Genomic DNA, 27,524 nt, shown 5'->3' with positions numbered 1-27,524 from the left:
TATGTATGTCTATATATTTATTTGTATGTCTATATATATTTATATTTATATATATATTTATATATACTTATATTTATTTGTATGTTTATATATATTTATATATAGACATACATAACTCAAAACTAAGGTTTTGTATGCATTACTAAAGTTTTAAGACTATTATTTTAAAGTTGAACCATTTTGTTGTCATAAAACTAAAACCCCATTGTTTAAAATTAAAATTTTATTAAAATAAAATATATTATATTTTTAAAAAATTATACAAATAAGCATGTTTAAATTTTTTTCCTTTTTTGGATCACTATGTTGTATGTTAATGCAATGTAATTTTTTAAAAACTTAGTTTTATGCAATATGTGTTTTATAATATAGCTAATAAAAAAAACCTAATGCTACCTAACAAATTTATGAGTTGCAAGAATTCTTTCTGGAAACGGAAGTATCATGTTCATTGAGTACTGTTGTGTATGAAAACAAAATAAAATTGTTTGAAGCAAGAGTGATGGTTGAAAAGTGGGATTGAGAGGCAGCCCCTGAACAAATTTCAGCACCCATGTAAATGTGGATCAGTGCGGGGGACCCAATAAGGAATGGCTTCTGAGTTCCATACTGCCCGGCCTCCAACCTGCCCGCCACTGGTTCCCCTACGTTCCCTCCCTCCGTTCCCAGAAATCTGATCGGCGGTGGACATTTCATCTGAGCGGGAGTTGTGATCCAACGGCCCACGATGGCGAAGCCAGTCGATTGAATAAGGAGGTATCTGCGGGACGTAGTGACGAGGGAGGGTGAGGGTTCTGTCTATGCGCGAGAGTTCAGAACTGGCATACACCCCCCCCTCCACATTCTCGTCGGCATTGAGTGTGCTTGCGGGCGCATCAATGCAGAGAATGAACTCAGAGATTTGGTTCGGTGACTCATTTGTGATGGCGTCTTTCGAGATGTCGAATTCAACATGTGGAATCGTTTTGAAGGAACAACAGTTACAGTTCGCTCCTCGGCGTGCAGATGAGTGTACGAGGATTGACATAGACTGGAATGTGGGCGCCTGCTCGCGATCACAGATGCAGGTTTAGATGCTTCCTTTGCTTAGTAGATGTGGCCTTGCTGTTGATCTCCGATATGGAGGTAAACCGAAGACTGAGATGGGTTGTAGACATTGTTACTCTTCTGGTCTGGATCGTCGGTGCGGCGGCCGCTTTGACGCCGGATGGTGTAGCCTTGCTGGAATTCAAGGAAAGTTTAGCGGTATCGTCTCAGTCTTCTCCGCTGCTGAAGACTTGGAATGAATCGGATGCATCACCATGTCATTGGGGTGGAATCAGTTGCACACGAAGTGGTCATGTGCAGAGCATCGATTTGGAAGCGCAGGGGCTTGAGGGTGTTATCTCCCCGAGTTTAGGGAAGCTGCAATCTTTACAGGAGCTTATACTTTCAACAAACAAATTGTCTGGGATCATTCCTCCAGATCTTGGGAACTGTCGAAGTCTCGTCACCCTGTATCTAGACGGAAACGCGCTTACTGGAGAGATTCCAGAGGAGTTAGCCAATCTGGAAAACTTGAGCGAGTTAGCGCTCACAGAAAACTTGCTTGAGGGTGAAATCCCTCCCGCCTTTGCAGCATTGCCGAACTTGACCGGATTCGACCTTGGAGAGAATCGACTTACAGGTCATGTACCGCCGGCGATCTACGAGAACGTGAATCTGGTATGGTTCGCCGTCAATGATAACAATCTCACTGGGGACATCACTGCAGGTATGACAGCGTTTTGGATTTGGTACTCTTCTGTAAGAGCTTTTGGAATAATAATGATGGTTCCTGCGATAGCTTTCAATTGCATAGATAGCACCCTCTTTTAGGACTTCATAGCGGGAGACAATCAAATGTATCGCATTTCTCATCTTCTCCCCATCTGCAGGTTTGGAAGCACTATCAAAGTTACCGGCCATAGGAGACATATGGATGCACGGCAACAGTTTCAGCGGTACATTACCACCATCAATAGGAAACGCCTTTACTCTCGAATCCATCTGCTTGAACAATCAGGGCTATGGGATTTCTAGTTTTGGAGGGACGATCCCGAGGGAGATTGGCAAGTTAGTGAACCTTACTCATCTAGACCTCCGAGACAACAATTTCACGGGCACTATTCCACCGGAGCTCGGAAACTTGGTTTTGCTCGAAGGAATGTTTCTTTCCAACAACCAATTGACCGGCCGTATACCTCGCGAATTCGGACGGCTAGGGAACATGGTGGATCTCCACTTGTTCCAAAACAGGTTGGACGGTCCAATCCCAGAGGAGCTCGGGGACTGCCATTCTCTGCAGGTTTTTCTGGCGTATGAGAATTTTCTGAATGGCTCCATACCTTCGTCGTTTGGGAATCTGGTCAATCTTACGATACTCGATGTTCACAATAACGCAATGTCTGGGTCACTTCCTGTGGAGATTTTCAACTGCACATCTCTCACCAGCCTTTACTTAGCAGACAACACGTTCTCTGGCATTATTCCTTCGGAGATTGGGAAGTTGACTAGCTTGACCAGCTTGCGGATGTGCTTTAACAACTTTTCGGGTCCTTTCCCAGAGGAAATTGCTAATCTGAAGTACTTGGAAGAGATTGTTTTGAACAGTAATGCCCTCACTGGGCATATCCCTGCAGGCCTTTCGAAACTCACCGAACTAGAACACATATTCTTGTATGACAATTTCATGTCAGGACCTCTTCCCTCGGACCTCGGGAGGTTCAGCAAGCTTATAACCCTCGACATCCGCAATAACTCCTTCAACGGGTCGTTGCCGCGATGGTTATGCCGAGGTGAATCCCTGGAGTTTCTGGATGTCCATCTAAACAATTTTGAAGGCCCAATTCCATCATCCCTTTCTTCCTGCCGAACTTTGGATCGGTTTCGCGCTTCGGATAATCGGTTCACGAGAATTCCTAATGATTTTGGGAGAAACTGTTCGCTCACATTTCTGGATCTCTCAAGCAACCAATTGAAGGGTCCGTTGCCGAGGCGCCTTGGATCTAATAGCAACCTCAGCAGCCTGGCTTTGCATGACAATGGGCTCACTGGTGATCTCTCCTCGCTGGAGTTCTCCCAATTACCGAATCTCCAGAGCTTAGACTTGTCTATGAACAGTTTGACAGGTGAGATACCTGCAGCAATGGCAAGCTGCATGAAGCTGTTTCTTATAGACTTGAGTTTCAATTCTCTCAGTGGAACTGTACCTGCTGCACTCGCAAAGATTTCAAGGCTCCAATCGTTGTTTCTACAAGGCAATAACTTCACATGGGTAGATCCAAGCATGTATTTTAGTTTTAGTAGTCTTCGTATACTTAACTTTGCGGAGAATCCTTGGAATGGACGGGTTGCAGCCGAAATCGGGAGTATTTCGACCTTGACATATCTGAACTTGAGCTACGGGGGTTACACAGGGCCGATCCCATCGGAACTGGGGAAGCTGAATCAGCTTGAGGTTCTCGATCTCTCGCATAATGGCCTCACAGGTGAAGTACCGAATGTGTTAGGCGACATCGTATCTCTTCTTTCGGTGAACCTTTCACACAACCAACTCACAGGCTCGTTGCCTTCCTCCTGGGTGAAGCTCTTCAATGCAAATCCAAGTGCGTTTGACAACAATCCTGGCTTGTGCCTCAAGTACCTCAATAATCAATGCGTGAGTGCAGCCACAGTTATTCCAGCAGGCTCAGGAGGCAAGAAACTTACCGTGGGGGTGATATTGGGCATGATAGTGGGCATTACATCGGTGCTGCTGTTGATCGTGGCATTCTTCTTCTGGCGGTGCTGGCATTCAAGGAAAACAATAGATCCAGCACCGATGGAGATGATTGTGGAGGTGCTGAGCTCGCCTGGGTTCGCCATCACGTTCGAAGACATTATGGCAGCAACACAGAACTTGAATGATTCTTACATTATCGGAAGAGGCAGTCATGGAGTAGTGTACAAAGCGACATTGGCATCGGGTACACCCATCGTGGCAAAGAAGATTGTAGCCTTCGATAAAAGCACCAAGCTAATTCACAAAAGTTTCTGGAGAGAGATAGAGACCATCGGACACGCTAAGCACCGAAACCTTGTGAGGCTACTTGGCTTCTGTAAATTGGGAGAGGTAGGACTCCTGTTGTATGATTATGTTTCCAATGGGGACCTCCATGCGGCCTTGCACAATAAGGAGCTAGGACTGGTGTTGAACTGGAGATCTAGGCTTCGTATTGCAGAGGGTGTTGCTCATGGATTAGCGTATCTCCACCACGATTACGACCCTCCGATAGTACATCGGGATATTAAGGCCAGCAATGTGCTTCTGGACGATGATTTAGAGGCTCACATCTCAGACTTCGGTATTGCTAAGGTGCTCGACATGCACCAGAGCGATGATGGCACGACCACGGCTTCGCTTGTGTCTGGAACATATGGCTACATTGCTCCGGGTAAGTATGTGTACATCACTTTCATTAAACATTCATGCACTGTATGAGATCACGTCTTGCGCTTTCTGACCATCTTCAGATTACCCTGTGAAAATAGTCTTTATGTTGCGAACAGGTTTGTGAGAGTGTAAGTTAGGTATGCATTATGCTCCTATGCTTTTCGCGTGGCGCTGTACATTGTTTTGACGTGACTGTAGCAGGATTTTAAGTGGGGATTTTCGTTTTTGTTGCAGAGGTTGCTTGTGGTGTCAAGGTCACGCCGAAGCTAGATGTGTATTCTTACGGGGTCCTGCTGCTTGAGCTGCTTACTGGGAAGCAACCAGCGGATCCAAGTTTTGGAGAAACTATGCACATTGCTGCGTGGGTGCGAACGGTAGTGCAACAAAACGAAGGGAGAATGAGTGATTCCATCATTGACCCATGGATTCTGCGGTCGACGAATTTGGCCGCTAGATTAGAAATGCTGCACGTGCAAAAGATCGCCCTACTATGTACTGCGGAGAGCCCAATGGATCGGCCAGCAATGAGAGATGTGGTGGAGATGTTGAGGAACCTTCCTCAGACGAATGAACACATGGAGCATATGGAGATTGGCTGATGACATAGAGTATCCGCTTTGCTGAGAAAGCTCAAGGATGAGCTTGAAGACATGAGCTCTGCTCTGCTGCAAATCGGATTGTTTTACCTGCTCTGGTTTAGAAATTCCGAATACTGCAAGCCCGAGTGTAAAACTAACTTATCCGGACTCCTATGACAACGTGGTGGGCAAGTTTCAACACGGGGAACGAGACCAGGAGGTTTTTACTTGTGGGTCTCCCTCAACATTAAGAGCGTGCAGAAGGCACGTGCACTACTTTCATCTTCGAGGCTGACAAATATTGCTGTCCTATTTTGGAGGCTTTAACTGATGCGTCTTGTCGAAGATCTTGTTTTCAAATTCCAGAAACGGCTCTACAATGAATACAAAAAGAGCATAAATTTTCTCTCTGAAACCAGACCCGTTCTTCAAACCACAGCATACGATCACAATGTCAACAGCAGCAATTCGTAGCGAGTTCATCGATGCATACAATGTATTTTTGGCCGCAGAACTACGGACATGCGCGGGCTGTGTTCTCCACACAATGCTATGTCGATTTTGGTTTTGATCTAGCGAGCAGGCGCCAGGGAAATCAGTATGGTGTCGCTATGAACCAGGGCAGTTCCCCGGGTTTAACTAAGGTGGAGATTGCTGATTTGAGCCGCCGGCTGCCTAGATGACCTTAATCAGAAACTCCCACTTGGCAAGTTAAGTGCTGTGTGGACGTGAGTATGAACTATGGAAAGGGCCCAATTTGATTCTTTCTTTACCACGGTGATGACCTGGTGGTGTTCAAGTTTAGAGAGAACATAATTTCAATATAGTTTATTGTTCAGCTTTGGAAACTTGTAGGCGACCTTCGTGGCGGACGCAGGGTATGGTTACCACAACTAGCCGGCTGCAAGTGTTCATTAGCATGGCTGAGCTTGTGCTTATGTAAGATTTAATTGCCCTCAGCCGTTGAGGATCGATCCGAATGTTCTAAAATATTTGCAGGATGTGTCCGTATCGTCTCCACAAACATTCAGTCTCAATTAGTTTATTGAATTAATGAATTTTCCAGCTGGACACATCAGCCAGCCAGGGCGATGTTGGCTGTAGTCCTCTACGTTGTATCTTTTTTGTATGCATTCATGTGGAATAAGCTTGCGCGGTACGCAAACTCTATCACGTAGAAATAAAGCGGTGTGGAGGGACTCCGGGTGGGGCTCCATTTGTTCATGTTGGCGACACGTATGCAAAGAGTTTCAGGAGCAGGATTTTACCCTCGCAAAATCTCCAATTTTTATATGTAGAGAACAAGAAAATCTCTTGGAGTAGTGAGTGCCCATTATTTGAAGGTTTAGTAAACGCCTGTCATTCGCGTAATTATCGTTCATCGTTGGTTCTACATTACCCGATAACTTCCCTTATTGGTTTGCATTGGTTTAGGATTTGTATTCTCCGGTATTTTATTTGCTAATTGGTAAGGAGCTCATTTCAAAGGCCTTCTTGTGCACGGTCGGGTATTTGGGAGGGTTTGTCACCTGTCTAAAAATCTCATGATGTCTAAGCAATTTAGTATTTGATAAAATACTACTTTTCTAGTGAAGGCATTCTCATGTCTGAGAAGTTGTGGCGTAGAGATGGAGTATCATTTTGTGGTGCAGTAATAGTTGGTCAACATCATAACGGTGAAGCGTATAAATTCGAAACTAGTCAGACTCTAGGATTCAAGATCATTCACATCGTTTCTTGCGACACACAACGTCGGGGGTTAGAGAGTTGTTTGCGAAACGTGCTGGTCAGTCATGCCTGTGTGTATAGTTGCCGTGTAGCTCTTCCAGTATACCCTAAAATCGCTAGAAAACTCTTTGAGTTGGATGTCAAGCACCAGGCCCTTGGTATGCTTCATTGCTTTCATCCCATGCAGTGCTGGTTAGTTTCGCTGTGTCTTCTTAGAAAGTTGGACACATGTTATCCATATTTACATGGCGCATTGAGAAGGGGGTGTGTACTGATGCTTATACTCGCTGTCTATGCAGATAAACGAAAGCCGCGTAACTTGTGGGAGATGACATGGGTCAGGATAAGCAAGGTTGTCAACTAAAATGAGTGACTCATTTCCGTATAGAGTCAGTTTATGAAAATAAACACTGCTTTTATTATAGCATCAAAAAGAAAAGATTCTGACTAGGTACATCTGGCCAGTGAAATCACGAGAAACACTTTCCCTTTGCAATAAAAATTTCATCCAGGAATAGAGCAACAAAAAGTACCGAGTACAGCTTCTCCAGACCGCAATTCAACTACAATGAACTGTTGCAGATTGCAATTGTGGTGGTGTTGCATGGTGTTAAGAATCACTGCCTCGGCAGAGGAAGTAATTTGAGATATGTCTGTTCACCTTTAAGCACCGCAAAAAGGTTGCTGGATATGTCTTTGCTACCCACATGCATTTTATGAATTATAAAACCATCTGAAAGGTCAGTGGCCTTTCAAGCTAAAGTCCAAGGGTGAAATGGGTTCTTAGACTAGGTTGTAGTTTTGCTTGTCCAGTTTCAGATGGTTGTGAACTTTGTAATCATCCAAGAATATAGGAGCCTCTATCTAAATGGCTAACCAGGCTAATCACATAGCAAAGAAGAATACATTCAAAAAGAATATGTGAGTGAATAAATGTGATGTGTTTTTGTTTGCATACATATTGCACACAAGTGGATAGCATTTTTTAGTAGCATTTCCTAAATGTGATAAATGTAAGTAATAAAATGTTTTTACAAATTATTAGTCATGGATTTTTTAAATTGTTTGAAGATTATGGTAAAATCCAAACTTGTACACTCTAACTCTTACCAGAAAAAGTAGTATGTAAAACATATAAATATTCAAATAACATCAATATAAAAAGAAAAGAAAAAAATTGTGCTATTTTGTTTGTTTTGATGCATAATTTAATGAAAAATATTAAAAAAAACTATAATCACAAAATTGATCATAATATAGTATGTGATTTTTCTACTAGATTTAAAAAATTAATAAAAAAATACATTTGATTTTCCAAAATATCAATTAATGCTCAAAGTTACATTTAAATTGTAGATAATTTACATAATATTACTTGTATTAGTAGAATTTTTATTATCTATTGTACTTGAAAATAATTTGAATTATTTATTGTAAACATTTCACCATTCTTTAGAAAAAAAAAATAAATAAATCTAGTCTTATGAGATATTATAATTTCCAGTTAAATAAATTATAAAATATTATTTATTTTGAATTAATTCACTTAAAACTAATAATGATATACATGAAATTATATGGGAATGTTTTAAAAATATTATTAAATAAATATAATCATTTGAATATTTACTTTTAGGTCAACATACTATATAAATTTTTCTATTAGTTAAAACCAATTGGTACTATTTTATAATTATGAATTTCTTTATTTAAATAATATCTTATTGACTAAATTTTAATATTTTATTGACTAAATTTTAATATCTTATTGACTAAATAGAAATTTTAGTTGGCATATATATTTTGGTAGGTTTTAGACACATTGTGGTTTATTTGAAAATAATTTTTTTAATAGCCAAAGATATATTTTAACATATGTAGATTAATTTATTTGATTTTTTCTTTGATTTTATTTATTTATTTTTAAATATTAAAAAAATATTAGAAAAACAAAAATAATGTTTGCATTGGATTAATTTTTATGTACTTGGACACTATCTAAATATATATATATATATATATATATATATAGGAAATGTTAAATAGATTTATGTTTTTACAAAATTTATCCACCCTTGATAAGGAATATGGTAATCGTGATGAATGTGGTTGATTTTTATTGCTAGCAATTCTAATAGTGGAGAAATAAATCTAAAGGTCATTTTGTTTTTCATGATGGTTGAAATGGATGGATTGATTTAGCAAAAACTAGGGTCTATATAACATTCTCCTATAAATATATGTATATATAAACTAGATTTTATACTATATTACCAACTAAAAGCATAAAATTTAAATATTTAAATATTTAATTTTATTTAATTAAACACAACAATATCTTTGTAGAAATTTTAAGAATTAAAAAAATCTTTATATCTTTGTTAAATTTAAACATAAAAAATTGAATAATAATAACTATTTTTTAAGTCCTTCTACTACTTTTGGTATGAATATATATAATTATTTTTTATCCTTATATATATATATATATATATATATATATATATATATATATATATGTGATTATAATTATATAAATCAAATATTGTTTAAGTAAAGTTTTTACAAAATATATTAATTTTTTATTTAATAATTTTTCAAAAATTAATTGATAACTAACATCAATTGGTGGTTTTTATTAATTGAGTTGTTGCACATTATATAATCAATTCTTGCTTCTTATTTAAATTAAAGAAATAAACAGGTATTATTAATAATATTTAAAACTATACTGTAGAATAAAAAATTAACTTTGTTAGTAGTTTATCAATTCTACATTTGGGACTGTTCTTATTTGGTATCAAACTTCCTTTCTTTACTATAGGTTTCTTATGCTTAATTATTAGATTAATTCCATAATCTTTTAAAAAATTATCATATAGATTTAAGTAAATAATAATAAAAATATGTTGGAACTAAAATTTTTAAAATTATTTGAGTACTTTGCATTTATTATAAATACATGTTAAAACATATGAAAAATTAATTGATACAAATTAATAAATTTTTATTTAAAAATTTATAAATACACATAATTATATTTTATTTTTAAAAAGAAACAACTCTACTAATGTTAAATTTCAATTTAATTACAAAAAAAATTTAATATTCAAAGGGATGTCAATATTTACATTCAGATTTATAGTATTAAATTGTGTTTTCATAATTATAAAATACATCTTGTAAATCTACAATTTAATGTTTATAAAATTTACCAAAAAAATTAATAAAAAATATAAGAAATTTGTATCTTATTATTAGGAATGTTATGTTAGTTCATATTAAATTAATAAACTTGAGTAGATGTTTTTACAAGTAGGCCATTAGTATAATTTCCTCGTAGCAGTCCTATTAGCAACCTGTACAACTTGTTCTATACCTACAAAATGCGTATGTACATGTAAACCAAGTTTTCAATTAATTTATACAAGAAAATAAATAAATAAATAATTAAAACTTTTCCAAAACAGAAGTTGTTTAGTTGTTATTACTCTACTTTATTAATGCATAATGTTTGCAATGCTCATTGCAATTACTACTTTAATTATATTTTTCTCTCACAATAATGTAATCAAACTTTTACAAGTGTATCATGAGCTTGCAATGAACAAGATAAGATTAATAAGACAGCTCTTAGGTTGACAAGGGTGACAACAACCGAATCCACCATAATGTCTAGCTTTGCAATGTGCTTTGTGCACCAGCCATACTCCCGAAAACATTTTTAAACATGAGTCCATCCTCTTCTACTTCATCTTAAGATCACGAGCTTCTCCGTAAGGTTCTTCCTATCAACCCAAAGCAATTAGCCTGCAATCTTTCTTAGAATTGATGAAGACATACATGTTTCTTCAAGGTATTTATAGAGCACTACATGTACACGTTTTGAAAATTATTAATATGTCGAAAACAGCATACCTGTTTAGTTTTGTAGTGTTCTTCACAAACGAATCATTTTGATAGGTGCTAACATCGTATAAGTCAGAAATTTGCTTGCTTCACTTCTGTATTTTTCCAAGAGAATATATTTTACGCGAACAAAATATGGCATATATACTGAAAGATAACATAGTATAGTGTAATTCATGATGAAAATCATCACTGGTAATAATAAAGTATGATGATAGGTGTGGATTTGGACTCATAAGGCGGAATTGTAGAGGCGAAATTGGTACCACATGTATTCTGATTTGCAGGAGTGAATGAGAGAAATCAGACTACACGTCTGCGAAAAGCTTTTCAGTCAACACGTTTGGTTTTTGCAAAATTGTATAGTACATGTTGATGCGAAGATGACTGCCTCGAACTGCACTACAGAGGCAGTTGCTCCTGCTTGGTTCGGAAGCTAAAAGTTCCCGCAAGGTATCTAGTTGGGCCTGGCCACTAAGAATCCGCAAATCTGCACCTGCTTCTTGCTGTCAAAGCCCAGCACACGCACCCAGCAGCTGGGGAAGGACTGCTTGCACTCCTGGATCTCCCGCAGCACCTGCGCTGAGTCGGTGCATCCGAACATGGGCAGCTTCCACATGGTCCAGTACCGGCCATCGTAGTAGCCTGAGGAGCCTGGGCCGCTGAAGTTGGTGCGGCTTACTGATCCTACCTGCAGGAGGGAATGCGTAATTGTCACATCAGAATGCAAATTCAGCTCAGATGTTGGCTGGATTGTACCGAGATTTGTTCGAGTATCTAGACTGGTAACCTAGTGGAGTTTCTACCACATTTGGTTAAGGTAGAAGCAAATCTGGCAGTAGCATCTCATCTCTGAGGGACGTTAGTCTTGAAGAGAGCAAGAAATACGGACTCACCGTGTCGAATTCAATGCAGGGAATCAGGTTCTGCTGGATCATGAAGTCCACCTGCTTGGCGATCTGATCATCGGTCAATGGTGGCAAGTACGAAAAGGTCTCGAACTTGGGCTGTCCGATTGGGTTCCACACCTGCGCAGAATGTCAAGCCCATTCTCGATCAGACGTGTTGGAAAAAACAAATGCCACATCCTTCACCAATGCCAGCGGAGTCGTGCACTTGCTCCCCAGTCGAACATGCAAGCAGACGTGAAATCGAGACGTGGCGGCTGTGTACCTGCATGCATTGCACGCGGCTGCCGTTGTGGACGGAGCTCAAACGCCGGGCCTTGGAAGCGGACAGGGTGGTCGACTTCAGACCGGAGAATTGTTTCACGGAGCTGGACTCGCGGCAGACAGATGCAGGGGATGCAGCCGCTACGATCGAGACGGAGACCACAGCAGATGCCATAGCGACAAATCCGTGGAGCTTGCGGCGCGAATTAGAGAGTGCTGGCACAGATCAAAGACGCAATGCGAATGCTTTAGGCAATGCAGGATGAGTGGTCTTGGAATGGCTATGTAGGGGACGCAAATGTGGACACTGCAAGGCTCTAGAACATTCTAGGTTACTCCTCCATCCGTCTGCAACCTCCACATGCAATTGTCATTACAATTTTCCAAATCCCAGTTGTTGCGAGTTCGGACCCAGAGACGTCCATCGGGACTGACTTGCCAGGCTCCATCCATGTTTGAGGCTGTCCGTGACCCAAGCTGATGCTCGGTTTACATGCATTGGTCGGAGGTGGATGGAAGGGCTTTGTCGCCACACAATTTTGCTCTGGTTCACGACCTTTTCTGGGGGAAGGGGGAATTTTACCAAAAAAAAATGCAAAAGCATAAAATCATGCGTACCACAGTGGATCTTGATGATGGAAATTCTGTCAACCAGAACCGGAGAGGATAACTCAGACATAAGTTCCGACTCCGGCCTACTTTATCAGAAAAGAATTGATAAGCGTTCCAGGACATGATGCTATTTGCCCAACAGACTGCATCCTCCTATCTCCTACAACACTCGCGCAGTGTAAAAGGTGTCGCATGGAAGGCACAAACAGGAGAGTCAGAGTATATAACAGGGTCATGAAGGAGATATATGTTCAAGTTTAACTTCTCGGACTCCTCTATCTCCCTCGGCACCTGCACAGTCATTTTATCAATATCTTCACGTTGGTGGCCACGTTCGAACATATCCCATGCGGGCAACTCCGGCGTAGGTGTACAAGGCCAGCGTTGCTTACCATCTGGAGGATACCCCTGCTCAAACCTACGACTCTGTTCCGGTGGTGAGGAAGATAGAGGAGTTCAAGAAGTCCTGTCTCTTCATAGTCATTTTTGTAGCAAGTTTTGCTTCCTCCTTAAAATCGAAGGCAAGGATGTAAGAGTGTATTAGAACTCCATGAACCCCTTTATTCTCTGTTTAATCTTCCCCTTTCGACACCATCTGACAAATGCAACGCGCATTTCTTTGCACTGCTATGGTTGCCTTATCGTAGGATTATTCCTGTCTTATCGTAGAATCCAATATGGCGAAGGTGAAGCCCTTCGTGGCAAGAAACATCCTGACAACAACTAAACCTCCTAAAATGTTTCAGTGGTGGCAAAACCTGAGAATCTTCCCACCCGTCCACTCCTGAGACTGAAAACATCGGCGGCAGATCTCGAGTTTGTGAATTGAGCAGATGGATACAGAAGTGACATATTGGAAGTTGATGCAAGCTAAATTCATTCTGACAAGATTAGTTTCGTTTTGGGATGTTCTTTGATCCCTTTGCGCGGGTTCGAGAGGTTATATTCGATTGAAATTGTCGGCGTCAAGTGTATAGTTTGTACACTAATTGGACTGTTCGAACCGGTCGAGATAGTTGCGACTTAAATTTCTATTCATCGACACGGACGAGTTCCGTGGCTTGTTCAGACGACAAAAACAATTCACTATTCCACTGGGTTTCTGCGTCGTCCTCTTTCTCTCCTACTCATGAAAGATAATTCGTCGTACCCGACATAGTTTTGGGAACAAGTATGACGTAACTATCCCCAGAAGCTGTAAGAAACTCACGTCATTTCCGACCTGTCTTAGGATTGACGACTGCAAGATACTCTGCGGAAAGAGAAAAGAGTTCTTTATTTGTCATTGGCTTGTAGAAAATAATGCCGGGAAAATTTTCTAAACTGCGTCGGTTTTCATGTTTAATGCAAGGAATTTCAAAGTTGTATATACTACCGCACAAAATTTCAGAAGCTTTTTGTTAAAACTATATATATATATATATATATATATATACATATAATTTTAAATTGTTTACAAGAGAATATTACAGAGACCTCTTTATCTGCCAAATTCCAGACTGAAGAGGTAGCGGTTAATTTCACATTATACAAATGCCTGTAGAAGAGAGAATAATGACGCACTCTCTGGAAGATCCATAGCTTGAAAGGAGCAATTGATTGATTTGTGTACAAGGGATAAATGCAAATGGAGCAGCTTCATCTCACAATGGCGTGCAAATATCAGCCACCACATCTAGGCGAAGGGATTACATCTCAACCACGACGCAGGATTCGCGAAACTAAATCCCAATGAGACTATGATCTACAGTACGGATCGGGGGATCAGTACATGGGCAATGGTGTTGTGCCACGGATCAGCCAAGTGGGTCTTCAAGTTCTCCAGGGGACCGGTGCCGGGGTAGGCTACGGCTTGAACGACGAACCCCAAAAATGCGACAAGTGCAAGACGACCTGCAAAAATAAACAATTAAACCCTGCAATGTGAATTCAAGGAGAACATTGGCTAAGAATCTGAAAAATAGTTATGTCGGAAAGAAAAAATTAACCCCGATTTAACCGTGCAATGGTCATCAAGGAGATAATACTAACCGTTCTTGATCTCCTTCAACTTGAGCTCCTCCAAGTTAGCACCCTTCGAAAAGCCCAAGGGATCGAAAGGACCACCTGGATACTTCCTCTTCTCCGGATCAGACTCGCCATTCCTCTGCGATTCCACAAAGGCGATGGCGATGAACTCGACAGCCAAAATGATGGGGAGGTTGCCCCATGGCACTGGGTTACCAAGGTAAGTGGCCTGACCACCAGGGGTGGCTGCCCATTTTTGGGCGGAGACCCAGTTTCCATAGCCAAGAGCTTCGGGAATCAGCACTCCAGGCTGCAAAGTGACAAAACAGATTAGAGCCACCTTTCGAGAATCCATTACTTACCATTAGCCTTTAACATACTGAAGTGTCGAGAACATGCCTTCTGAAATATTCTAATAAACTGAATACGCAAACTCAATCTGTCACTTACAATGGCGAGCATGGCCCAGCGAGCGTGGATGAGCTCAGACTCCTTGAATCGCTCCAGATTCTCAGGCACTTCTCCCAAACCCAGTGGGTCAAAGCCGAAGTCTCTGAAAGTTCATCTTCGATGTTAACTAAGGAAATGCAGCAGTCAAGTGGTATCACGCGAAAGACTACATGAGGCGAGGGCTGATCCTCCACCATGTTGTAGCCATTCGCAACGCACAGAAGTTATTGAACACGTCGCAGAAAGTTCGAGATGTGCAATCTACGTTACAAACGTTACATTGTGGACGGATTCTTCAATTCCTTGACACTCATTCAGGTATAGCAGTGGCTGTATTGAAAGGTTCCTTCTCACAGATTAACAAGAAGATTAACCCCAGGTGATAAAGAAAAGGGGCGGATCTGTTCAGAAAATGTGAGCTCGAAAAGTATTCCCGTCTTTTGGTAATCTATGATCGATCCCACGATGCGATTGTGAAATCGTACAAGAAAGAGACAAGGCACATCCGCGAGGGCGAGGGCGAACATATTGAACCTTGAAGATATCATACATACTATAAATGAAGGCATCACAAGACTAGCAGCATGGGGATACACGAGTAGTAGCAGAGAAACACCACATTAGCACAGCAAAAGGTCATCTAGGCGGCACTCAATGTCGAAATCGTGCCAATCAAAATGATTCCTAACGACAGAGAGCAGAGTAATCACATACCCTGGAGCCGACCCATCGAGGTAAGATGGGCGGGGGTTGCCGGGCAGCCACTCTGCCATACACACACGGCTACCATTGCTGCATCCATACATTGACAAGGAGCTAGAACCAGCGAAGAAGCTGGACTTTTGGGCAGTGGCGACTCCAGTCACCACACAGCTCACATGGGCGGCAGCAGTGGCCATTGCGGACGCCATTTCTGCGACTAGATTGATCGGTTGTACACGATCACGGCAGCAAATGCGCGTATGAATCTTCTGACTAGATGGGCTGAGTAATGGTTAACTGGGCTACTCGCGGATCCAAAGAGTCGAGCATATTATCTCCATGGGTGGTGGAGAGAAGAGATAAGGAACTGAGAATCAGACAGCATTTCTCCTATTGGCCCTCACTGGATTGAGTTTTCGCCTAGTTGACGATTCGCGAAAAGCTGATAATTCATCTACATGGTAACGCTCTTCTGTCATGCACGTCCCTTCACGGCTTTTTCCCATGGGAAGGCCACTCCCCACTTTTGATCCGCGGCATATCACTCTCGATTATCTGGATTTGTAACACCTAGAAAATTATTCTCTAAGTTGGAAGAATCTTCTACAGTTTACTGAGTCCTGTAGTCTTACCACTTCACAAAAACAGGTGCAGATGCTGCAGTGAAATCTTGGCTGAATGGCTTGCTGGTATCCCTCATGCCTGATTTCTTATTTGCATTCAGTGAGCTCTTGGAGCACAACACAAATCTTTCAGCATGAATCGATTTGGTCGGTTGCAGCACTCGCAATGCGCCGTACGTCCCATTTTCAGGTCCTTATCTGATGATTGAATTCAATAACTGAGGTCCTCCCTATTTATTATTGTAATGGGAAATTTAATTCATTGCGGTAAACAATAGTAGACTTCTCATATGACCACGCAGATTTCAGTTCTTCCAGAACTCCAATGAACCTCTTTCTCGCTCAGAGCCTGAGTTGGGTATTCTCAAATTTAGTTCCCCTGGTTCCAAGACCTCCATGAACAGAACCTGCTGGATTATTTCAATCTAGGTTTGGCTTCAGCAGGAATGATGTGCACAGTTCAGATGCATAACCGGAGAGGAACATGGAAACATAGTTTAGTTGAAACAAAACTCTTGTGTACGGGTTATGTGTTCAGTGACATTGGTCATAACGCAAGATACCTAACCTCTACAACCCTGGAGTAGTAGCCACCTTAAGCAGATCATTAGTCATCAGAAATGCGTCATTTCTGCCGAAAACTGAAATCAGTTCTAGACATTGGGAAAGAATTCCCAGTACTATAGTTTAGTGACAAAATTGAGTACAAGAATTATGTAATGGAAGCTTGGTCCAAAATTAAGCTCCTACATCTTAGGCAAAATTCTCCCATGGTACATTTGATCCAACAGCTCTTTCGACTCTGGTCTCCGCAACAATCCCTTGTTATTAGCTGATCCAGTTCCCAGGCACACAGGACAAACCAACTTCCCTCTTCCTGCAACAACCATCACCGGAGCGAACGCAATGAGCACTGGAACTTCACCAGAACATGCGCAACGTGAACAATGAAAAATTACACAAGTCATGATGAGTTTAAAGACATACCGTAACAGTTGGGGCACTCTGTGTACTCGTACACATCCTTGGGGCGCTTCCGGTTAAGCGCCTTCCATTTTCCTGTTCCACCGCACATGTCACCTGCACACACGGAGAAAGTAGTGAGTGGTTTTAGATTATTTCTGCAAGATGAGATCTATATAATAAACAGGAAAATTTAAATGCTCAAGCATTTAAGGAGAAGTCACATACAAGGAACTGCGCCTTGCCCTTGGCAATTCCTACAAGGAGCTACTTCTTTCTCAGCAGCTTCGGCGTTGACATCCGTTAATCCATTGCTTACAAATGCGGCTAACCCTAAGCAACACGTGCACAACAATCGCCTGCGAAGAATTGGGGTCTCCTGCATATTACAATTAAAACATATGTCAACCAGATGTCATTTCTACGTGCAGTTTATGACAGTTGTCGTTTGTGCGACACGGTGCCCAACTTATCATGCGAAGATACATATCAATTTGAAACCCGTACAGTTATTTAGAAGAGGTGCATACGACAAAATTATGCTTACCCTCTCTGAAGGTGCGTACGAGGTAGTTGCTGACTCATTCTGCACACTTGATTGCAAGTGATTCGGCTCAGTGCCATCGGACTGACTGCATCTGATGGCAACACTTGTTCTAGGAGTGCTGTAAAACCCTCCCGCAGGTCGTCCAAGGAGACGTGCTCCTTTCGTAAGCTGAAAGATAAACAATCCCTTCTATTAGCGCTGCTGACACTGAAGATGGAACCACTCGGTAATATGCGTCAAAGCATTCTGATGAACGACGTGCACCTCGCGCCCTCCACATTTCCAAGATTTGCACGAAATTGAAAAGTCTGGTAGAAGAAATCCATGAATGAACAAACACAGCTAAAAGTCTCCGCAATCAACCAAAAACCGAACAACATGTACGCACTGACTACGCAAGACGCTTCCAGAATCGCGAACCCACAAATGCACTCCAATATCGAAAGGTGGGTCATCCCTCACAACCAAGCAAAACCACCGCAAAACCACCGCAAACCCCACAGGATTACTACACCGTGTTGTCATCTCCACCCAATCACACAACACCCAGAGCAACGAATGGACAACAGGTTAAAACAAACGTGATATTTCACAGGAATTCCTACGGTTGAAGTGCCCCGGCCTAGCAGACGATACCTTCACTGATTCAGACACATCCCAGCAACAGTTGCTCATGCTGGGCACCAAGGTCTTCGCGGCCCTCGCTTCCATGTTGCTTGATGGGTTGCAACACAATTGCAACTGTGAGGTTGGCTCAGACACTCGTCCGGCTCCGAAATTGCACTGTGAGTGTCACGGGGCACGTCTCACACCATCGCTGGAGGAGGCCCGGCTTTGGGGCAGCTTATCCATGCGCTTCCCGGGGACCAGTAGCCGTGGAGCATGGTATTAGGAGGTTCGTTCGGTGATGTGCGAAGAGTGTGCAATTCTTTAATTTTATTTATAGAAATTTCAAGGATAGATTTAAGGTTTTCATTCAATGGTATGAGTTTTTTCTTTTTAATACCTTTCTTGTTGTATTTAGTGTGCGTTAAAAATGGGGATTGGTTAGGAACATATTTTTTGGAATATATGTGTGGTCAGATGTTAGTTCAATGAATTGGGTTTTTCATGACGACCCCTTTTGACATTCTATGATTTCTTACAATTGAAGGCCCAACAGCAAACAATTGTGGCTTGCACAATGAGCCCTCTAAATACTAAATTAATTAAAATAAAAATACTTTAGAGATTATTTGGAGGATTTAATTTATTTATTTCATAAAAAAAACAGATTTTGTAGTCAATTTGCTCATGTTGAGTTCAACCTATTTGTAACATTCTCTAATCATTTCCTTTGTGAATTGTTTTCTTTTCTCTGGTGCCTCTTATCATTCAAAAATATAAAGTGTCAAATTAAAGTTAAAATATGCTTCAAAGTTTGTTAAATTTATGTGTGTATGTATGTATGTGTATATATATATATTAAATTGAGTTAAGTTCATTCAACCTCAATTTTAAAAGCAATGTGCCATTTTCATATAAAGAATTATTAGTGAAGTTTTATATTAAAGATATCATTTATTTAGACCATCATGGTTTTTAATAAATTACCTAAAAATAATATTTAAGAGTTTTCAAATAGATTCAAAATTTTTTTTGTAAGTTATTGCACTATACAAAAAAGATTCATCACATATTTTAACAATATGTTTTATCTACATCTTCTAAGTCTAAAAATAAATTTTCGTATTTAATTTTGACAAAATGTAAAAGCTGATTTAAACTAGGATTCTTATCCAAAAGATCAAAAATATAATATATATATATATATACACACACATATAAAAGTCGTTTATTAAAAAAACCAAATCAAGATTTCATACGAATAATTAATATAATTTTAAAAAATACAATAAAAAATAATTCATTGCTTTAATATTGATTAGAAAAAAAACTAGCAATTTTGTGGAAAATCACTTTAATGATATTATATGTAGTTTTATACATGTGATAGGAGCATTTTCATTAATAATTATGGTCACAGTTTTTAATAAGTTAAATATCTTGTTTCAAAAAAAAATTATTTATTTTTTAGGAAGAAAATTCCAATTTCTCATATCATTCATTCTTGATACAAACTATAATCAGAAATTTGTAGTTATGTCACTGTTTTAAAAACATTTAACCACTAATTCTAAACTTCAATATATACAAGAAGAATTCTTTTTTATTCTAAATAAAATCCAAAGTAATATAATGGACATTCTATTTTTCATAAACTAATAATTTAAAGTAATTTAAATGACAGTTTTTTGTTTCATTTTAATTTTAAATTACATTATTTCTGATGTATAGACGTGGTTTTTTTCATGTAAAATAAAATTTAAGATATATATATGTATATATATATATATATATATATATATGATTATTAAAATTAATGGTTTAATAACAACAATTTACGTAAGTAATTGATATGTTAAAAGTTTGATATGTATGTGTATGTATGTGTATATATATATATATATATATGCATGAGAATATTAAATTGATCCACCAAAATCTTAAATCAATCCACCTTACTCCCATGATTCTATCTTTGTGACTACTTCTTTGATCCGGGAATAGAAAAACTCGTGAACTCATTTATTCAATTTTGCTGTGATCTCTTGTCAAACTTGAAAGTGTGGTGACCATGTTTTATGGCACAAGAGAAGGAGGGGTTGATGGCATCATGTGAGGAAGCAGAGAGTATTGGGTGGGGATGTGCCCCACAATGTGTGTGCGGGCCTGAATTAGATACCAAAAAGTGCTAAATAAAATTAAACCCAGCACAATGCAAATCGAAGTGAGACCACAAATAATTTCCCCCAAGGAGAATCTGAGGTTCATCTTTGATATTTTCGATTGAGTTCACATTATTTTTCTATTTCCAGATAAAAAAACAGAAGTAGCCATAGTGATTGCATCATGGGAATAAGATGGGGTGATTTAAAATTTAGGTGGGTCAATTTAACATTCCCCTACACATATGCACACATTAATGGATATGAAACAAAAAGAAATGACGCTACATCATTCATTCCGCTAAATACTCATTGTTTTTCATACATTACCCCATGTTAGTTCCTTCAGAGAGCTTACTAGAGGACATCTTTCTTTCCTTTTCTAACACCCATTCCCACAAATGTGTGTGAATGTATGTGACTACACAGGCGCGTTGGGGAATCGTCCGTCCGAGGCGCGCAACGAAGTGGCTGCAGGAATCTCCACATCGCATCGCAGCGCCGCCGCAGTGACAAGGCTCCGCCTTTCACCGCCCTCACCATGATGCTCCATGTCCACGCCGCAGCGCTGCCTGCTGGTGAGTGAGTGAGTGAGTGAGTGCGGGCCACCCAAGTGGTGTGATGCGTGCGAAATGGGCTCGAGAGGAGGAAGAAGAGGAAGAGAGAGAAACATGGGGAAAGACATGCGATGCATGTTTGCAAGTTAACAACTCTGTTGCAATGTGCGGACCTTCTTCTGTGCTCGGTCACTGCTAATGGAAGATTTTTGCATTGCGACTCATGCCCTTGTGGGCCCATGCCCACCGTTGCCGAATCTGTGCAATGCCCTCATCGTTTAACTGACTTCCCTGGGCTGAATGGTAGAGTCCACTGGAGGAGGGGGGGCTCACCAACAGGTGCCTCGTGTTTAGAATTTTGTCAACCTCGTCGAGGAGATTGCTACGTTTGAATACGTCAGCGATTTACATGGGTTCATCTGGTGGATAACGTGCTGATTCCTATGGATTTGTGACATGTGACTGAAGAGGGGAGTCTCAGCCTCGCGCGTGGGATTATCTTCAGCATTTGGCGCAGGTTGAGGTTGGACAGGAGGTGGGATTGGCAAGGGAGTTGTGATCATCGAAGATGGTGGGACATTGTGGTCAATGAGAGAGGGGCGTTGATGCGCGGTTTGTAAGTGGGGTGTGGATTATTGTGGGGTTTTGGACTAGGTCATGATCATGGCGGTAACGACGGGCATGGAACTTTCTCATATGCTATCCTCTGTTGCTTATTCACGTGTTAACTCCAGCAGTGTTGCTGGAATTCTTTCTTCGAGCCCCGTCATTAGAGTAGCTCTTTATGGTGGGTTGCAATCGCGCAGAACGCTGTCATCTTCTGGTCCGGGGCCGAAACATGAACTCGGGCAGGGATCGGGTCAGGGACTGGGGGCATTTGGAAGTGGATACAGAGGCACTTGTGGGGGGTTCGCGAGGGAGCTTGTGCTCTCGTCGCATTCAATGCAGAATAGGACTGTTAGGGCAAAAGTGACAAACAATGGCAGTGACCAGACATCATCACCTCCTCCGAAGGAACAAGCAGTGAGCCAAAACATTCTAAGTCTGCCCGGGGCTATTTGGAGACAAATTCTGACTCCTTTGAGCAATTTTGGGTTCGGTAAACGCAGCGTGTGGGAAGGGGGCGTGGGCCTCTTTGTCTTGTCAGGTATGCTCCTACTCACAATCACCCTGGTGTGGGTGAAGGGGAAACAGATTCGCGCCAAGACGCGCAAGTATGAGGCCGTGTTCGAGTTTCAGCAGGCTCAGGGCATTACTGTAGGCACCCCAGTGCGAATTCGTGGCGTAGATGTGGGCAATGTTGTCCAGGTGCGGCCTAGTTTGGAGAAAATTGATGTGGTGGTGGAACTTTCGGACGCGGGCATTGTTGTGCCTCGTAATGCTTTGGTCGAGGTCAATCAAAGTGGTCTCATTAGCGAAACATTGATTGACGTGACCCCGCGACGGCCAATACCTAAGCCTACCGTAGGTCCCTTAGATCCCAATTGCCGTTCGGAGGGGCTCATTGTGTGCGACAGGGAGAGGATGAAGGGCGAGCAGGGTGTGAGCTTGGATGAGCTGGTCGGCATTTGCACGAAAATTGCGCGCCAAATTGACGCTCTGGGAGTGGAACGGATGGCTAGCATGGCCGAACGTCTCATCGACGCCGTCCAAGATGCCAGACCGCTGCTCTTGAAGGTAAACCCTTAACGAACTAAAACACCATCGCTGCGAGAACAACACCCTCCCCATCCCCCTTTTCTCTGTCGCGCGCGCGAATGAAGATGCGTGTAATTTACTTTCCGCCTAAGAATGTTGCCGCAGCTCTACATTCCAGATGAGATGAACCATTGCGTTTGTTAAAATTGTTTCATATGTCAAGAAATCTGCTGTGTTCTGCAGGTTCAGTCCATGGCTGGCGACGTTGAACCTTTGCTGAAAGAGGTGAGGGAGGGCAGCCTTCTCAAGGACCTCGAGAATTTAACAAAAGTTGCAGCAGAGGCAGGACGCGATCTGAGGTAACTCGTGCATCCTGTACCCACGTTCTGTCTTTCTGAGAAATAGTGGCCGCTTTTTGTAGCCCTTCATGTCGCACGAAAATATAACATGAATCCAATTTTGTGGTGTATTCAGTTTTTTTTTTTTTTTTTTTTTTTTTTTTTTTTGATATGCGTGACTATGAATTTCTACGATACCAAAGCAGAATATGTGACAAGTTAGGATTTGTTAGGTTGGATAATACAATTTAATAATGCCCATCGAGATCATAACTGCACTTTTGCCAACCTGATGTCATGTTGACGTTGAAGAAGACGTGTCCACCTCATTTCCTAATTTTTAAACAGAAGGTCGATTAATCAATTGCCTTTGCATTCCTATCATAATGACTTAAACACACCTTGGTGCTGAGCAGTTTCTCGAGGAGGCTGCGATTGATTCGCTAGGTAACATATTGTTATCGGGAAGTAATAGGCTCGTTTTAATGGGACCTTTAGTATCTGATCCTGAGAATTTTGAGAGATTTTGTTGACTGGTAATTATGTTACTAAAAGTTGTACACATAGTGAAGACTGATTATTGGAATGTTTAACACTCTTCAGTATCCCTATTGTCCTTGTTATGACTTCTTGTTTCTCATCTGCAGTACTTTGAACAAAATAGTGTTGACTTCGGACAATATGGTGCTACTGCGAGACTCCGTGTCCACGTTAACGAAAACTTTACAACATATTGAGGTAAGCATTCTTGTCCGAAAATCTTGGTAGAAGTTGTTTGACCCTACGTTCATTGTGCTTGTCTTGATTTTTCTACATAAATCTCGTTAAATCAACTGTCCAGCGATCTGCATGTAGGAAGAGGTAACTGAGTAGTCCTTAGCCTGAATACAACGACCTGGCATTTGCAGAACATCAGCAGAGATGTAAGTGGGGTGACGGGGGATGCAAAGACGAGGAACAATTTGAAGCAACTAATTGAGTCATTAAGCCGGCTTTCCACAGATTAGTTTGAGAGCGAAGGATGAAAAGAAGATTTTTCAATTCATTTAGAACTAAATATTGATCTGACAATAATCACATGAGAAAATCCTACATTAGGTGAGGATTTTTTATGATTAACTCGCAGTCTCTTGTATGTACCTCAGTGTTATTCAGATATTTTGGTCCTATCAGAGAACCTTTTTTTGATCCCTAGTGGGTTACCCAATCGAAAATGAACTTTGATTCGGGTGTTTTCCGTACATTGCTGCATAGACATACCAGTTAAGCTTTACTAAGTGTTTCCTGGTAAGTCAGAAACGTTGAAGGGGTTTCTGTAATGTGACGTTATTTGAGCAGTGATGACAACTTGAACACGCAGCAATGAAAGTGGCAGCTAGATGCCAAGGCATCTAAAGATCTGTTTTCTGACGTTGTATTAGCTTGTGACCATGCGGTTTATAAGCTTGAATTGCCATGGTCAGTATTTAGACTCGAATTGGCAAGAGATTTCGGACTGTACGTTATAGTGTGCTTATTAGGGGTTCTATAGGCAAGCGTTTTTGCGTGCCTTGGTTTTCGTCCACATTTACAGTTGATTCACTTTTTCAAACTTTAGTTAACCACTCAATCCGAAGTATTTCCTTGAGATGAAGTGGTACTAGACACCAATTTGATCGAGACATGCTGCTTGATTTGGAGAACATTGCCTCAACTGCAATCGCCTCATCACCACTCTGAGCTAACTGCGGGATCTCGTGATAGGGAACTCTTCTTTTGGTGAGAGTACTGGTAATCTTATATGGAATAAGTAAAAGTCGCCAGGAAGGACGTAATTAAAGGAGAAAATATATACAAAGCATGCATCAAAATAAACGAATGGAAATTGCAAAGTAGATTGAAAGTGACAAGGACATGGTTATATTGAAAGCCAAGAGAAGTAAATCTTTACTACATCATAGATCATTCAAACCAATCTGATTTCAAACGATAATGCTCTAATCCTGCTAAGCAGTGGATTCATGCTGCCTGCACTCTCGCAGCTCCTCAATCAAAGTTCAACTATATTCGTATTGTTTGACTTGGGAATTTAACAATGGGCACAGATGTAGTAGTATCAGGACTGACTCAACATTAATTTCCATAGCTACTAATCATCGCATGGAAATCAACTAGAGCATAAAGGCTGGCAATGTCATGCGCAAGTCTGTACACTAACCTGTGTCATCCGGTTCAACTAACAACATCCACCGTGGATGAATACATAAAACCGGTCTCTTACACTTCGCTGGGCGCAACATTACCAAGGAAGGCCTTACACATTGTGAAGCGTTTATAAAGATTCCTACTATGATTTATGTAAACTTCTCAGAATACAAAATAGAGACTACATAGCTATGAGAACTGCACAAAATTTAGGGAACTAATAGCTCGCCTGATGTGATCGCTGGGTCGGGTGCGCAACAATCAACAGATCTACGTCTAAGAGCAGCAAGCATCCAGAGGTAGGGAAAGGACTTCTTGAACTCCTCTATCTTCCTCACCACCGGAACAGAGTCGTAGGTTTGAGCAAGGGTATCCTCCAGATGGTAAGCAACGCTGGCCGTGTACACCTACGCCGGAGTTGCCCGCATGGGATATGTTCGAACGTGGCCACCAACGTGAAGATATTGAGAAAATCACTGTGCAGGTGCCGAGGGAGATAGAGGAGTGCAAGAAGTTGAACTTGAACATATATCTCCTTCATGACCCTGTTATATACTCTGACTCTCCTGTTTGTGCCTTCCATGCGACACCTTTTACACTGCGCGAGTGTTGTAGGAGATAGGAGGATGCAGTCTGTTGGGCAAATAGCATCATGTCCTGGAACGCTTATCAATTCTTTTCTGATAAAGTAGGCCGGAGTCGGAACTTATGTCTGAGTTATCCTCTCATGTTCTGGTTGACAGAATTTCCATCATCAAGATCCACTGTGGTACGCATGATTTTATGCTTTTGCATTTTTTTTTGGTAAAATTCCCCCTTCCCCCAGAAAAGGTCGTGAACCAGAGCAAAATTGTGTGGCGACAAAGCCCTTCCATCCACCTCCGACCAATGCATGTAAACCGAGCATCAGCTTGGGTCACGGACAGCCTCAAACATGGATGGAGCCTGGCAAGTCAGTCCCGATGGACGTCTCTGGGTCCGAACCCGCAACAACTGGGATTTAGAAAATTGTGGTGACAATTGCATGTGGAGTATTAGAAATAGGCAGTTACAACTAATTGAGTGTAAGGTGTCAAAGCGTCACACCCAGTCGAGGAGGCGCAACCCTTCAAGGTGTGTTCTCCTAGACAATACAAAGCAAATGAAAAATAGAAAATGAAATAAGAAATATAATTACTTGCAAATACTGAACTTATACTCTAATCCTAGAAGTAAAATAAGTTCCAATAATGTATCAGAGCTTCTCTTTGAAAACTTATTAAAGAAGTTCTAGAAAAGAAGTAATTAAAAAACTCTCAAGGAGGCTTTGCTGAAGAAGTTCTTCAAAGAAACTAAGGCACCAATAAACGTCCCTTCTTACAAGCATGCCTGCAAACAACCTCTCCATCAAAGAATGGCCCAAGTTTAATGGCTTATGGTACTTAATTTAGAAACAAAAAATTCAAATGAAATTTGACATAGAAGATGTTTGAAATCTAGTTTTAGGAATTGAAAAGGAACCAATTCCTATCTTAGAACCAAACTCAACATCACCAACAAATCAAAATGATATATTCACATGGAAGAAGAAAAATCAAATGGTTTTTTCTGCTTTTGGGATTATATGGATACCTCAATTTTCTAACATGTAAGAGCATGCAAAACAACAAATGAGGCTTAGATGTCCCTTGAAGATACATATTTAGTAAGGAATATAATCCCTCAAGCCCACCTATAAGAAAAATTCATAACACAAAAGATGAAAGTAGGAGAATCAATTATACAACATTTTTACAATTTCAGAAATCTACTTCAATAGTATTAAGCCATAGGAGTTGTTATTTCACTACAAATGGAAATATTAACTCTTATAAAGTCTATGTCATCATAGTATGGCATTATCATACAAATATTAAGAACAATAGGAAATGCAATACTTCCTAAATTAATCTCTATTCTTTTTTAGGAAGAAATAACCATAAAAGGCTCTTTTCCTAAAATATAAGCCTTCTTCATCAATCAAAAAATCAAAGGCAAATGGCTATGAAAGCCATCATAAAAAAAATATTCAAAAGAATAAAAATATAATTAAAAATCAAAAAGTATGCCTATAACTTATTAAGGATATGAATCTTGAAAAAAGAAATCCTTTATATACTCTTGTCTCACTCAAAAGAAGTAAATGGTCACTCAAAGATGATATGGTATTAAACTAGAATGACTATTGCCAAAGACAAGAAGATTAGAAAGTTTTGAAATAAGACTAAAGACTAGAAAGGCATTGATAAGAGTGAAGAAGGCTTTACTCTTCCTTTT

General features: G+C 40.5%; 6 protein-coding genes across 9 annotated transcripts; 3 read left to right on the top strand and 3 right to left on the bottom strand.

Moving 5' to 3' along the window:
• The first annotated feature begins 768 nt into the window (after nucleotides 1–768).
• On the top strand, nucleotides 769–6,255 carry LOC112280119 (uncharacterized). Of its 2 annotated transcripts, XM_024515207.3 has the most exons (4): nucleotides 769–1,753; nucleotides 1,917–3,149; nucleotides 3,378–4,454; nucleotides 4,688–6,255. In XM_024515207.3, the coding sequence occupies exons 1-4, from the start codon at nucleotides 1,036–1,038 to the stop codon at nucleotides 5,050–5,052; spliced, it is 3,393 nt and encodes a 1,130-aa protein (XP_024370975.1). In that variant the 5' UTR covers nucleotides 769–1,035; the 3' UTR covers nucleotides 5,053–6,255. The 2 variants fall into 2 exon arrangements, with proteins under 2 accessions (XP_024370975.1, XP_024370974.1); XM_024515206.3 differs by having other exon boundaries at nucleotides 1,917–4,454; nucleotides 4,688–6,032.
• A 253-nt stretch (nucleotides 6,256–6,508) lies between these two features.
• On the top strand, nucleotides 6,509–8,154 carry LOC141045181 (uncharacterized). Its single transcript, XM_073532672.2, has 2 exons — nucleotides 6,509–6,917; nucleotides 7,059–8,154. Exons 1-2 carry the CDS (start codon nucleotides 6,635–6,637, stop codon nucleotides 7,121–7,123), a joined length of 348 nt encoding a protein of 115 aa, XP_073388773.1. The 5' UTR covers nucleotides 6,509–6,634; the 3' UTR covers nucleotides 7,124–8,154.
• A 2,841-nt stretch (nucleotides 8,155–10,995) lies between these two features.
• Nucleotides 10,996–12,084, bottom strand: LOC112280122 (ribulose bisphosphate carboxylase small subunit, chloroplastic). Its single transcript, XM_024515210.3, has 3 exons — nucleotides 11,842–12,084; nucleotides 11,565–11,696; nucleotides 10,996–11,359 (listed from the first exon to the last, which is right to left on the bottom strand). The coding sequence occupies exons 1-3, from the start codon at nucleotides 12,013–12,015 to the stop codon at nucleotides 11,126–11,128; spliced, it is 540 nt and encodes a 179-aa protein (XP_024370978.1). The 5' UTR covers nucleotides 12,016–12,084; the 3' UTR covers nucleotides 10,996–11,125.
• A 1,946-nt stretch (nucleotides 12,085–14,030) lies between these two features.
• LOC112280120 (chlorophyll a-b binding protein 1B-21, chloroplastic) lies at nucleotides 14,031–15,903 on the bottom strand. The gene is made up of 4 exons (XM_024515208.3): nucleotides 15,624–15,903; nucleotides 14,910–15,012; nucleotides 14,484–14,769; nucleotides 14,031–14,345 (listed from the first exon to the last, which is right to left on the bottom strand). Exons 1-4 carry the CDS (start codon nucleotides 15,818–15,820, stop codon nucleotides 14,197–14,199), a joined length of 735 nt encoding a protein of 244 aa, XP_024370976.1. The 5' UTR covers nucleotides 15,821–15,903; the 3' UTR covers nucleotides 14,031–14,196.
• An 827-nt stretch (nucleotides 15,904–16,730) lies between these two features.
• Nucleotides 16,731–18,512, bottom strand: LOC112280121 (protein PHOTOSYSTEM I ASSEMBLY 2, chloroplastic). The gene is made up of 5 exons (XM_024515209.3): nucleotides 18,381–18,512; nucleotides 17,745–17,912; nucleotides 17,426–17,576; nucleotides 17,222–17,314; nucleotides 16,731–17,111 (listed from the first exon to the last, which is right to left on the bottom strand). Exons 1-5 carry the CDS (start codon nucleotides 18,453–18,455, stop codon nucleotides 16,981–16,983), a joined length of 618 nt encoding a protein of 205 aa, XP_024370977.1. The 5' UTR covers nucleotides 18,456–18,512; the 3' UTR covers nucleotides 16,731–16,980.
• Nucleotides 18,513–20,885: 2,373 nt separating this feature from the next.
• Nucleotides 20,886–24,462, top strand: LOC112279269 (protein TRIGALACTOSYLDIACYLGLYCEROL 2, chloroplastic). 3 transcript variants are annotated; one of them, XR_012217057.2, is made up of 5 exons: nucleotides 20,886–22,746; nucleotides 22,951–23,066; nucleotides 23,462–23,492; nucleotides 23,693–23,783; nucleotides 23,954–24,462. XR_012217057.2 is itself a non-coding variant. In XM_090248699.1 (5 exons), the coding sequence occupies exons 1-5, from the start codon at nucleotides 21,064–21,066 to the stop codon at nucleotides 24,050–24,052; spliced, it is 816 nt and encodes a 271-aa protein (XP_090104825.1). In that variant the 5' UTR covers nucleotides 20,900–21,063; the 3' UTR covers nucleotides 24,053–24,462. The 3 variants fall into 3 exon arrangements, 2 of the variants coding, with proteins under 2 accessions (XP_024369294.1, XP_090104825.1); XM_090248699.1 differs by lacking the exon at nucleotides 23,462–23,492 and having other exon boundaries at nucleotides 20,900–21,090; nucleotides 22,264–22,746; XM_024513526.3 differs by lacking the exon at nucleotides 23,462–23,492 and having other exon boundaries at nucleotides 20,893–22,746.
• Nucleotides 24,463–27,524: the final 3,062 nt, after the last annotated feature.

This window comes from Physcomitrium patens, chromosome 3, assembly GCF_059467195.1.
Source record: "Physcomitrium patens ecotype Gransden chromosome 3, ASM5946719v1, whole genome shotgun sequence".
NCBI lineage: Eukaryota > Viridiplantae > Streptophyta > Bryopsida > Funariales > Funariaceae > Physcomitrium > Physcomitrium patens.
This window is presented reverse-complemented; position numbering and strand designations above follow the sequence as displayed.